We start from the raw sequence: 12,605 nt of genomic DNA, 5'->3' as shown, positions 1-12,605 counted from the left end.
CCTTAAGATGCTCTTGTCAGGCACTTTACCACAAGAACAGGAAAAGAAACTGAGACAATATCTTGATTTACACTTGCCTTTAATAACCTCCTGACACCTAGAACCTAATTAACTGACAGACAAGTGTGCTTTAATATCTACCTTTTAAAGCAAATAGGTTTACTACAGTATTCCTAACTCAGGACTCTACTAGGTTTGGGAGAGATATTTCTTCCAAATGTTAAAGTTTGACCAGATAAAGGGCTGAGAGACACAGCTCAGATATTACAGCAATGGCTGCCCTTCTAGGAGACCTGGGTTCAATTTCCAGCACCCATCACAATTGTCTGTAACTCTGGTTCAAGGAAATCCAACACCCTCACGCAGAAATATATGCAGGGGGAAAAAAAAAAAAAACAAATGCACATAAAATAAAAATAAATTTTTTAAATAAGGAAAATAACATTTAAAAAAAGATTTACCAGGCAAAAGTGGGTCCAAAGAATTCATGTCAAAAGAGTAGTGTTCAGGGACACAGCTGCCCACACTCACACCCACACCCACACCTCCTCTGCACTGTTCAGTCAGGTACTAGTTATGTAGACTCAGGCACAGCTGTACTCCAGCCCCAGCTAAGCAGCTTACTGTCCATAGCTAGACACCCAGCCCCCCTGCTTCCTTCTTTTATACAAAGGAACCTTCCTGGGTTATGACAATTCTGAGTTAGGTAGTAGGAAACGCTGCCTACCCATCACCTAACACACCCCGCCACCAACACTATCACTCGAGGCTTCTCTTTGAGGGACTTTTAAAGTCAGGAGGTCTCTGGCATTCCCTGGGGTTAGGTTAAGTCACTCACTCCCTCACTCACCATGCTGGGCTCCTGATGCCACCTGAAACTGCAGCCCGTGTCATCCTGGCCCACATAGCACAAGCAATTACANAGAAACAGCAGGGAGAAAATGTGTTGCAGGAGCTGGCAGGTGTCCAACTTCCCCAGAAACTGTGGCTAGGACACAAGAAGTGAGGCACTCCCAGGAGAGCCAGGAACTCCTGCTGCAGGTCTCTTAAAGCTCACCTGTCAGACACCCAAAGCCATAGGATGAGTATGTCCGACACTGTCTCCTATCTGAATGCTCAGTCCCCAGTAAGGTTTAGGAGGGATGGCCTTGTTGAAGAAGGTGTATTACTGGGGGCAGGCAGGCTTTAAGGTTCCAAAAGGCCATGCCAGTTAGTATGAGCTTCCTCCTCCCCCATTTTCCCCCTCTCTCTTCCTCTCATTCCCCGTCTTCCCCTCTCTCCCTCCTTCCTTCTTGAGGATCAGGGGTAAGCACTCAGCTGCTGCCCCAGTGCCTGCCTGCCTGCCACCATGCTCCTCACCATGATAATCACAGACTGTAGCCCTCTGGAACTGAGAACCCAGGAAAGAGTTCCCTTTGCAAGTTGCCTTGGTCATAGTGTCTTTTCAAAGAAACAGAAAAGTAACTAGAGATGTGGGATATAAAAGAAATCTTGACCAAAGTGAAAGGCAAAAGATCAGATGAAGCAAGACCTGGGCTGGCAGTGTCTGCACTAGTCTCTGTCTTCTGTGGCCCAGCACTCAAGAGGCTGCAGGAGCAGAGGATAAGCCCAATGCCACTCAGGAACATAGGAGAAAGCACAGGAGTGTCTCCCAGCTTCCAATGTGTCTGTTTCGGACATGGGTAGATCACAACTACTGACTGCGCCCTATCACTCAGTCTGCATACGTATGTCAAGGGAAAGCCACACTGCATTCTTTCCACACTAGACATCAGTTACTTCCTTTAGCAGCACAATGTGCTCAGAATGGAAGCTGCTAAGTGAGCAGACTCCAGTGACGAGTGAGGACACATTCTAAACTGGTAAGGGTCTTGGAGTAGGGCATCCAAGTCCTTGCTGGATCCTCATGGGAAAGAGCCTGCCATCATCATGCTCTGGGTGGAGCCAGTAGTTTCACTGTCAGGATACACCAAGTTCAGACAAAGTAGATCATGTCATAAGCATGCCTCTTATAACTGCATGATCCAGTCACTAGATTAGGATCTCATGAACATACTCAGAAACCACCAGGATACCTGCCTACAAATAGAATCTGCCATGCATTTTGTTTCTAAATGTGCTGCCTGGTACTGTGGAAACCTCTACAGGACTTCAGCAGGCACTCAGAGGCTAATTGCAAACTCTTCACATGCAAGGCCAATGCTAGCAGTATCAACAGCATACTGCAGGTCAATCCTCCGACAGCCAGCAGTTCATCTCCCAACCACTCCATGGCTAAGCAGCAAGGACAATAAGAGCCAGCACAAATACCCCTTCCACGGCACCACACCATCAGCACCACACCATCAGCACCTTAGCTAGGCTGCCAGCATCAGGACATCCAGTCAAGAGCTGAGTGCACACCACAGGGACAAGCTTCAGGTGCAAGAACCTGACCTGACAGCTGACAGCACTTATCACATGTCAGAGTTTCAGCTAGGCAGCTGAAGGCCAGCAAAACCACAGCAGGAGANTCAAGGGCACTACTTTATAAATAACACCTGTCTGGTTGGGTTGGAGAGATGGCTCTACAGTTAAGAGCAATTCCCAGCAACCATATGGTGGCTCACAACCGTCTAGGATCTGCTGCCCTATTCTGATGTGTCTGAAGACAGCTACAATGTACTCATATAAATAAAATAAATAAATATTAAAAAAAGAAAGAGTGAGCGAGCCAAGGTCTAAAGAAGACCTAAAAGATTTTTTTTAATAAATAAATAAATAAATAAATAACAGCTCTCTACTGGTCAGATACTCTAGGGCAGTGACTCCCAACCCTTTACCACAGTTCCTCATGTTGTGGTGATCCAACCACAGAATTCTGTTGCTACTTCATAACTGTACTTTGCTACTGTTATGAATTGTAATGTAAATATCTGTGTTTTCCAATGGTCTTAGGTGACCCCTGTGAAAGAATAACAGCTCACAAATTGAGAAGCACTGGTCTAAGTAATGCCTCTAACTCCATGGACACTGATACAGATACAGTGATCTCAAGAAAGACAAGAGCAAAAAAACAAAACCAACCAGAACATATAAAACTAAAGGATATCTAATCTACTCCAACTAGGCCCACTGGCACCTGAAGTATGTAAGGATTTGAAGTCATGCACTTCACCTTTTTAAGACTTACTTTTAAACACTCAATAGCCACAGCACCTGACTGTGACAAGACTGCAGTCCTGTCTGTGCAGAACACGCCTTCCTGTTCTAGGACACGTGAGACGCTGTCTGCAGTTACTCACCACGTTGTAATAGCTCTTGTTGATGGCAGTCGTATCGAACCCTTTGGGAGGGCTCTTCAAGGTCCCTGATTTGGGTGACACAGGCTTCTCTGCAATTAAAAAAGTAGAAGGAGACTTTATTGGTCAAAGCCAAGGTAACAATCCCAGCAGGCCTACATGCCAACGCCTCCCCTAAACACCAACCCGAGAGAGGAGGTGAAGGGCGGGCCTAGAACACTGCTGAGGAGCAGACCACTTCCTCACGCTGGGAACCCAAGGTCACTCTTTCACCCACCCCAGTCTCCCAGGCTGGAGTGCAAGCATCTGAGAAAGTACACTCGGCAGTGCCAGGAAAAGTTCAGCTACACCTACAGCTTCATAGGGTCATAAATATAAAATGTTCCACAAGCAGAATTAGAGAAATGTTAGCAGGCATATAAGGCTCAAAACACCAAGACCCAGAGTTCTGGGAATTCCACAGCTAAAACAGTGGCAGGTGATAGGCTTCTAGACAACCAACACGGATGCAGACACACGGGAGAAAAGATTCACTCAGCAAGAGACTCCTGTTGGGCCTGCAGCACACCTGTAAGTGGTCCATGCTTAGGATGCTGCCACCTGCCACCATCCACAGCTTCCCCACGCTCCCGGGAGAAGGCATGGAAGCAGCAGTGTTCTGTGTCGTCCATCTGTCTGTATCTAGCAGGGCTTCCATGTGCATGTCTCCTACTTGCTCTCTGGGATAGGGAAGTCTACCTGCCACTGTTTGTAATGGCGGAAGAGAGGGGATGGATCCACTGATCTTGGGGTGTTGTTGGCTCTGTGGGTCAGGATGGAAGACACTGCCACCTTTCCACCCCAGATACTCCATTATTGCCTCCCTGTAATAATCCTGCTGTGTGAATTCTGGTCACTGAGCAGAGGAATTCTATCCCTCTGAGTGTGAGGAGGCACCTGTCCAGTCTCTCTCTGACTCTCCTATTCTCTGCTCACACTTCCTCCCACTACCATCTCATAGCACCAGGCTCTCAGACTATTTCCATACCCAACATTTCCAGGCTACAGGTCCTAAAGCCAAGCTTTACCCTTGAGTTCCCCACCATGGGACTGCTTGCCTAAATGCTCATGCAGTAGCTCACCGTCAAGTTTTCGCACACAGTTGAGAGAAATGACAAACAGAAGGCATTCTCTCTGGATGGAGGAGCGCTGCCTATAGGGTGGAGAAAGAAACTACTCTCTTTCCCTAAGTGTAAGTAAACAGAGGAGCCCAGTGCTTCTGGCTGAGACCCATCCTTTCCACAGGCAGACTCAGCCGGGGACCGGGAGTCTAAGCTGTGAGACACTTTGTATCCGTGGTAGCAGTGATTTAAGCCTGGAAAATCTAGAGTTTGGGCAAGGATACAAAGTGGTCAAGAGTGACCACTGACCCCCAACCCTTGGAGAAAGCACACCTGTAAGCTCGGCCAGCACAGGAGCTTACAATCTAACAGCAAAGCATGGAATTTCTAAAGTCTCTTCTCTCTTCTTTATTTAAACCTAAGGAGGCATCACCTAGTCAATAAAATTCAGTATTTACTACAAGAACCAAGAGAAAGTTTTTCACAATGAAGTTTCAGGCTACAGTGTTAATGAACAAGAACCAGAAAGAATGGGTGGGCTATCCTCCTACTCCCTCTGAGGACTGCTACAAAGCACAGGATAGATGGGAAGTCTATGACCCTGTGTACTAACACATCCTACCATCAGCTCTCAAAGGCCATGAGCCATGTCCATGGAGCCCCCACGACCAGAGAGACTGCAGCCAACCTCACAGAGCTCTGCTAAAAGCAAGCAGGACTACAGCAAGAGGACTACCAAGAGCCATTCCTCATTCCAAACACAGTGTCCACAAACTCAGTATCAGCACAGATGTGTGTGTGTGAAAGGACACAGAGGGACAGGCCCAAAGTAGAGTTTATAGCACTCCTGAGGACCCAGTACAATAAGCAAAATAGAACCTTTTGATGACAATAATCACAAAAATCAGCCTTGATGCTTCTACCAACTGGCTTAGAGACTTCGAGGAAGGACAGGACTCTGAGCACACAGGGCATATGGATGTAATTCCCTTAAAGCACCTGGGTAACATGAAACCCCATGTAAAACAGGACCTCTAAGCACTTGACCATTCACATCTGTTCTCAGCAGCCCAGATCAGCCCCTAGGATGGTCATCTGTGGCCACAAGCACAGAATCATGCTGACTACACATTAATCTTGTGCCTCCACATTCATTCTGCAACAGTAAAGCCAGTACCACTGGCCCCCTGAACCTCCTGTCTCCTCCTCCCTTCTCCCTTGAACTGAGGGATATGTGTGTGTATTAATCACACACACTGCTTGTATGGCTAAAACACAATAGAAATCCATACATAGTACACATCCAAAAATGGTGCACATAAAAGCTGCATAACAACTCTGCACCTTCTGTAGCACTGTACATACCAGACGCTACATACATTATGGGCTGCCAATTAAAGATTCTTACAGACTCCTGGACAGGTCTGTGCTGCAAAGTTTGACAGCTTGACACAAGCTAAGGCCGTCTGGGAAAAAAAAAAATCTCATTAAAGAAACTGCTTCCTGGGGGCTAGAGAGATGGCTCAGCGGTTAGGAGCACTGACTGCTCTTCTGAAGGTCCTGAGTTCAATTCCCAGCAATCACATGGTGGCTCACAACCATCCGTAATGAGATCTGATGCCCTCTTCTGGGGGGATCTGAAGACAGCTACAGTGTGCTTGCATATAATAAATAAATAAATCTTTGGGCTGGAACAAGAGGGGCCAGAGAGAGAAAAAAAAAAGTGTCTGAAGACAGTTACAGTGTACTAACATATAATAAATAAATAAATCTTTTTTAAGAAGAAAAGAAACAAAACTGCTTCCACCCACTGAGTAAGGGCGGCTCCCCTCCATGGCCTCTGCTTCTGTTCTTGCCTCCAGGTTCCTTCCCTGTTTGAGATCCTGCCTTTATGGATAGAATGAGTAACACAATTGTCCTTTACCTCCCCAAGTTACTTTTGGTCATGGTCTGTGTTCACAGAAAAACTGAAAACAAGCCAGGCGTGGGCCAAGTCTCACCACACGAGGGAGACAGTCAGTCACTGTCATCCTTTCTGAGAGAGGCAGGGCAGCTGAGGGGGAGGAAGAAAACAGAAGAAGCCTTTGGCTTTTTTGTTTGCACAAAAGCTGTAAATCAAACCAAAGCGGGATGCAAAGTAAAAAGTTTCAGCCAGGGAAATGGACTCGAGCTTCTGTTCGGTTAGAAGTGACCTGTGAGCTTCAGTCAGGGGTGCTGTTCAGTGAGAAGTGACCCGTGAGCTTCAGTCAGGGGTGCTTTCAAACTGGCAGTTTTCTGCTCAGAACACTAAGCACCAACTATAAATTATAAACAGAATCCAATCCCATGATTACAAAACCAAATAAACTACTGGAAAATACAATACTAAAATGTGACTATCTAACTCAACTGCTGGCTACAAAGACATTGTTGAATTTTTTTTTTTAATAGTGTGTTTTTACACCAATCTGCTTGAACTACCAATATTTAGAATCAGACTGGCTTAACTTTTTTTTTTTTTTTTTTTACAATCAACTCATATTAAGAGAATTCTGTAAGTAGGAGCTAGTCCCAAAAGAGGCTACTCTCCTGTCTCATTGTCAAGTAGAGGGCATCCAGCATAACACTAATATGCAAAATTGCAGTATTTCTTGTATTTACAAGGTGGGGGGGGGACCTGTAGGTCTCAATTTGACACAAAAACTATGAATTCAACTTGCCTCACTGAAAACAGTATTCCTGAAGAGGGGTGTGCTGTGGATCAAACCCAGCGGCCATACAAGTTAGGTATGTGCTCTGCACTGAGCCACATCCCCAGTCCCCAATATACATCTTTGACACCAGGGTAGCCTGGGTACACTTTAAACTGGTACAGAAACACAAACTCATAAATAAGGTGTAAGCGTAAGAAGGAGGGTGGTGTGAAGGAATTGGCATTTACACACACACACAACACTGGCCCTTCCTGAAGCTTCCTCTTTCCCCACACTCCACACCCAAAATGCAACAGCAACCCCAAATGCAAGGCACACTCTATGCATGCTGCCAAGAGACAACATTAAATTTATATCTCTTTGAAATATTTCCACAAGTCATGTGAAGAGGACTCTGGGACTGCCATGCTCACCTAGTGGCATTTCTTATGCTAGGTGAACTAAAAATTCTGCAAGGAGAAGTATCTGAGAAGTAAAAATGTCACAAGACACTCTTACTACAGCAATTCAGAGACCTCAGATACAGCCACATGACTTAGACAAACCAGACTGAACAACTACCTCCCCTGAGTAGGTCTCTACACCCAAGGGACCCTGCTTACAGCATGAGGGACTCTCCCATAAAAGTCCTGCCTATGACATCTTTTTACTTGTTTTTTATTTTAACAAGAAAATCTTAACCAAGTGCAACAAGAAAGCAGGATCACACATACACACACACATACACACACACACGCGCGCGCGCCATCTTCCCCAGGCTTGTCCTTGACACAAGCAGTGATCCATACAAGAGAATAACCAAGGGATGCCAGCATCAGGAAGGACAGTACTAAGTCTCATGAACAACGAAACTCAGTACTGCTGGCCCAAGTCGCTGAGCTCCGACTCACCAGCCTGGCACTGATGACAAGCGTGCATTAAACCATTCTCCCCAGACACAGAGCTTTCGATTCCAAGACACAAATCACAGCTAAGTGGCAATGAAAATGGGCTGAAAGCTGCTACTCACCCCTGAAAGACTTGTCATGAATGAAGTGTCAATAACAGGAAACAGGAAAATCAACATATTTCCAAAGAAAAAAATGGCAGAAATTAGCTGCCTGTGACTAACTGGTTGAAGAAATCTATCAATGACAGTAATAAAACCCAGCCTGGCCCAGGCCATTGGAAAGCACCAGTTTTAACATAACGCAGACTAGTGACAACACAGACTGGTGACAACACAAACAAGCATGTGGCGGCTACAGGAGCACACACCTGTGAACCTGGTGACTCAGAAGGCTGAGGCAGGAGAATCACTTGAGCTCGGGAGTTCCAAGATTACCTGGACATCATGTCCAGAGACTCTGTCTCAAAAAGCAAGAGACAACAATTAACAGACCTAAGAGGTTTTTCTTAGGAAAACAACTGGGAAATGTCATGATCTGATACAAAGCCAGTTTATAATTATGGGGCCTTTATCCAGCATCCCAAGGTACAGGGGAAGATGAAGTTCACTCCACTGAAGACCAGACGCTTTCTCTGCACTTAATGGAGAACAGGCACTCAAGACTAGAACAGTCACATCTTAGGCTTCTCCCAAAGTCAGGTTCAGCCACTCACCACTTGGCTTGATCTCTCGAACGTAGTTGCTGGGGAACCAGCCGGTCCTGCCATTGTGTGTGCCCTCCCACCAGCCTCCTTCCTCCACTCGTGTGACATGGATGACGTCACCCTTTGAGAAGGAGAGTTCATCTTCATTGGTCTGCTGGAAGTTAAACTTGGCTCGTACTACGAGTTGGCTGTTGGTGTTATCAGTCATGTCCTAGAAGACAGGTGGGAGGAGTGGGAGAAATTTCCATGAAGTATGGTCTACTTTCCGATAAAAGTTACACTTCACTGTCATAAAGATGGCCAACACGTTTGTAGAAATGCTCCAAACTCCAGCAGCAGGAAAGCAACAGGCATGGTGGTGTATGCCTTTACTCCCAGCACGAGGCCGAGCAGAGACAGAGAGGTACGTGGATCTGAGTTCCAGGCCAGCCAGTGCTACAAAGCAAGACTCTGCCTCAAAAATAAACAAACAGTAGGAAAGTGTCTTTAAGAAGCTTAAAGCTCCTGATCTCCTTGTGCACCTTGACCACTGTCAGACTGCAACCCAGGAGGGAAGGGACTCTGTACTCCCACTCCTGCAGGCAGGCAGGCAGGCAGGCAGGCAGGCAGGCAGGCTCCTTGCTCGCTCCTGTATGTTCGAGCTTGCACATTCTCTCCCTCCCTCCCTCCCTCCCCCCTCCCCTCCCCCATCACTGTGCCTATCTCTACCTTGAAAATTAATCTCTATACATGTGGACATACTTCCAACTACATAAAGCCACAATGTACACTTGAGTCACTAATTTTTAGGTTATTCCCAATGTTTGTTTATATACTCCACAGTGTTTCTCATATCTCATAAAAGGCTGCCTTAAAAATATTCATACATCCATTTTTCATAGCAAATACAAAAAAAAGTATGTTAAATCATAAAAACATTTAAACTTTAACAGATATTTCTAAACTGATCTCCAAAAGAGTTCTACAAACTTACACCAAACAACATGCCCTTCAGTACAAAGATCCCTCCTTTTAAGGTTTTAAAAAGCATTTATTCCAGAAAGAGTAACAGAAAAACAGCACCTCACATCCTGGATGGTGCTCAGAGACAGCACTTCCAGGCCTCTGAACAGAGAAGGGCAGGCTAGTGTGTGTGTGTGTGTGTGTGTATGGGTGTGTGTGTGTGTGTGTGTGTGTATCATCTCTCTTTCCACCCAGCTTGGTGAGGCTCTGGAGAGGCTCAGAAGTATAAATCTACCATCAAGCGACCAAAAAGACAACCCCTAGACCAGCCTCTCCCCACCACACAGAAACAGAGTCAACACATAAAATCTACACCTATATCTCTAGGGACCAGATCCACACACCATCTACTGCACTGTGGGCTCATTTGACCTGCTTCTTGGGGTGAGCCAAGGCTAACAGGATGCCCTGTCACCACAGCCCATTGGCATCCATGAAGACTAGCCAGGAGTCCTGGCCTCCTCCCTACTGGCCCGATGTGAGCACACTGGTGTTTTCTGGCCCTCCACCCACTCAAGCAGCAGACTGGCACAGGACCCCACAGCATCCCTTGCCACAGTGTAAAAGACACAACAGAAGATGTCCCCCACTGCACAGAGGACTTCATTCTTTTCAGAAAAGGGTGCTCAGTGGACGATGGTCAATGATGAGCAACTCCAGATGAAAGGAAGCTAACACAGCAGAAAGAGCATTTCACTCTCACACGTCCCAAGTGGTTTAGAAAATGGCCCAGGAGGATGAAATCTAAGGCACTGAAGGAGCCTGGACATCTTCCATGGATGCTGTACTAATAAAACTGTGAGTGGATTTGGCATAATTTCCTACGGCACAGTTTGCCAACCTGGAGACTGGTACCAGAGCAGTGTCAGGAAAACACCAGAGTCTAGGGTCCCCAGCTCTAAGAAAGGGGGAAATGCCATTACAATCTAGTCATTCCTCCCAGAGACTAGGGACATGGGGAGTGATGCTCACACTAACCCGGCCACGCTGAGAGCCACACTCAGCTATCAGTGGATGGACACTCAGACCCAGACATTCAACAGCATCAGCAGAGTTCTAAAGACAAAGCGTGACAGTGCGTCTCACCCATGAGAAAACCCTCATCCGAAGCCCACAGAGCACGTAGCTCGTGCTGAGAGTCGCCTACACACTAGTAAAATGGCTTTTAAAAACATAAGAGGAATGTGTCAGAAATCTACACTTAGATTCTGAGCAAGAAATACCTGTTGTCCCTTTCACCATGCCAACTGTGGGTTTTCTTGTTCTGAGAAGTTTCACATTTCCTCTTGGGGAACGAGGGCGCCATCCCCCCAGCAGCACCAGGACAGAGGCTGCAACCTCCTCCCCCTACACACACATTCTCAGTTCCAGGGCAGCCAGAGCTGACTGAGGAAGGTTTAGGGGGCAGGCTTTAGGCAGAGAAAGAACTGCCTTCAGTCTTCTGCTCTAAGGGAGTTGCACGACTTAGCAGATGCCCCACCATGCAATCTTTCCAGCCAGTGGGATGGCAGTCCCGATTCCCCAAGAGTCTCAGTGAAACTGGAAGCACTCCTGCTATGAGTCAAATGAGCAAGTCCTTCCAAAGGCTTAACAGGCCACAGTTTCCCATGTGCTCAAACGTAACTCAAAAAGGAAGTTGTGGGGTCTGGTAATGGGGAGTCTTAAGGAGTTCACGGGACTGAGTTTGGGTGGCTTCAGCGGAATGTTAAAAACAAAAAGAGACATAAAGATACAGCTGAACACAGCCCTGAGCGCTTCTGAGTGCTGTGCATCCTCACTGTAGTGCCTGCCCCACAACCTGGGTCCTGCCCTGTTCTCCTGGCAACAGGCTCCTGAATCATGCCCTCTCTGTGGAGCCAGGCTTATGCATAAAGGTGATGTTTATTCTCAAATTCATGTGCACAGCGAGCAATTACCTGAGGGCTGGATGTCAAAGCATTCACCTCTCTAGAGAAGCAGCTGCAGCCTTCAGGATAAACCCAGATAAACAAGTGTCCAAGAGCACTTGGCTCAGTATCTGTGGAGTCCAGTGAAAAGCACACGCCACCACACCACAGCAGGAGCCACCCAGCAACGCCAGGAGCCCAAGGTGCTCCACATCCCATCTGCGTGAGCGCAAGCATCCTCCCAAGCACTTTTGCAGACCCTTGTGCCCAAAATGTCTTTGAATCAAATAATAAAACATCTTACTTACCAAGCTTCGGTACTGGCTCTGAAGCAATTTTGAAGTCCTACTGTGTGAAGACTGGGATCCCAGGGAATCAAAAGACTTTATCCGATGGGACGAAGGCCGAGCACACACAGAATCACTTCCTAGTCCAATGTCTGAAAAGGTGGAACACACAGAAGAAGTGCTGAAGGCCCGATACCATGTGCCTTCAACACACACTGGGTCTAAAACCGGGCCAGTGTGGAGGGACACACCAGAAGTCCACAACAAAGCAGGCCATTCACACTAACAAAGAGCAGATTCTTCTGCTCCATAAATGACGTGGTCATCCCCCAATTACCTCTCCAGGAGCAGTCTGCAGAGGACTGACTTACTGGTTCTCTAATGTCATTCACAACAGTCTGCACACCAGTCTATAGATGTCTGGAACAACAGGAACTGCTCAACGAGGAACTGCCAGGCACTTAAGTCTCCAGCACACAGCACACGTGCCCTTCTCCAAGACCACACGCCACACACGCCACACCGTGGAGGCAGGGATGAACAGCCACATGTCATATAAGCCAGTCATGTCTGAAGACAGCACACACAGAAGTAGCTGGCAGAGGCTACCCAGGCATGCACCACAGCACAGCCCACCGCTGACCAAAAATCATTGTGGGACTCAAGGCCACACTAAACAAGGGACTTGGAAACCAACTGTACTGGCTGGTTTTGTGTGTCAACTTGACACAAGCTAGAGTTATCACAGAGAAAGGAGCTTCAG

The 12,605-nt window shown here is 46.9% G+C and overlaps 2 protein-coding genes across 2 annotated transcripts in view; both read right to left on the bottom strand.

Annotated features, from left to right (window-relative positions):
- The window catches only part of Arhgef7 (Rho guanine nucleotide exchange factor 7), a 118,865-nt gene that overhangs the window by 38,412 nt on the left and 67,848 nt on the right, over nucleotides 1-12,605 (bottom strand). Inside the window, exons 7-9 of the mRNA XM_029480659.1 lie at nucleotides 11,864-11,994; nucleotides 8,677-8,878; nucleotides 3,285-3,373 (exon numbers count right to left, since the gene is read on the bottom strand). Coding sequence (XP_029336519.1) covers nucleotides 3,285-3,373; nucleotides 8,677-8,878; nucleotides 11,864-11,994 — 422 coding nt within the window. The remainder of the gene's footprint in view (nucleotides 1-3,284; nucleotides 3,374-8,676; nucleotides 8,879-11,863; nucleotides 11,995-12,605) is intronic.
- LOC115031771 (rho guanine nucleotide exchange factor 7-like) lies at nucleotides 2,947-12,096 on the bottom strand. Its single transcript, XM_029480998.1, has 3 exons — nucleotides 11,864-12,096; nucleotides 8,677-8,878; nucleotides 2,947-3,373 (listed from the first exon to the last, which is right to left on the bottom strand). Exons 2-3 carry the CDS (start codon nucleotides 8,873-8,875, stop codon nucleotides 3,183-3,185), a joined length of 390 nt encoding a protein of 129 aa, XP_029336858.1. The 5' UTR covers nucleotides 8,876-8,878; nucleotides 11,864-12,096; the 3' UTR covers nucleotides 2,947-3,182.

The sequence above is a fragment of the Mus caroli genome, chromosome 8 (genome assembly GCF_900094665.2).
Source record: "Mus caroli chromosome 8, CAROLI_EIJ_v1.1, whole genome shotgun sequence".
Lineage (NCBI taxonomy): Eukaryota > Metazoa > Chordata > Mammalia > Rodentia > Muridae > Mus > Mus caroli.
This window is presented reverse-complemented; position numbering and strand designations above follow the sequence as displayed.

What these genes read in the sequence shown, in the direction of transcription:
- LOC115031771 (XM_029480998.1), bottom strand. Translation starts at nt 8,875, where the DNA reads ATGACTGATAACACCAACAGCCAACTCGTAGTACGAGCCAAGTTTAAC. An exon ending in TCGAGAGATCAAGCCAAGTG is followed by an intron (nt 3,374 to 8,676) that starts GTGAGTGGCTGA and finishes TTTTAATTGCAG; the next exon opens with AGAAGCCTGTGTCACCCAAA.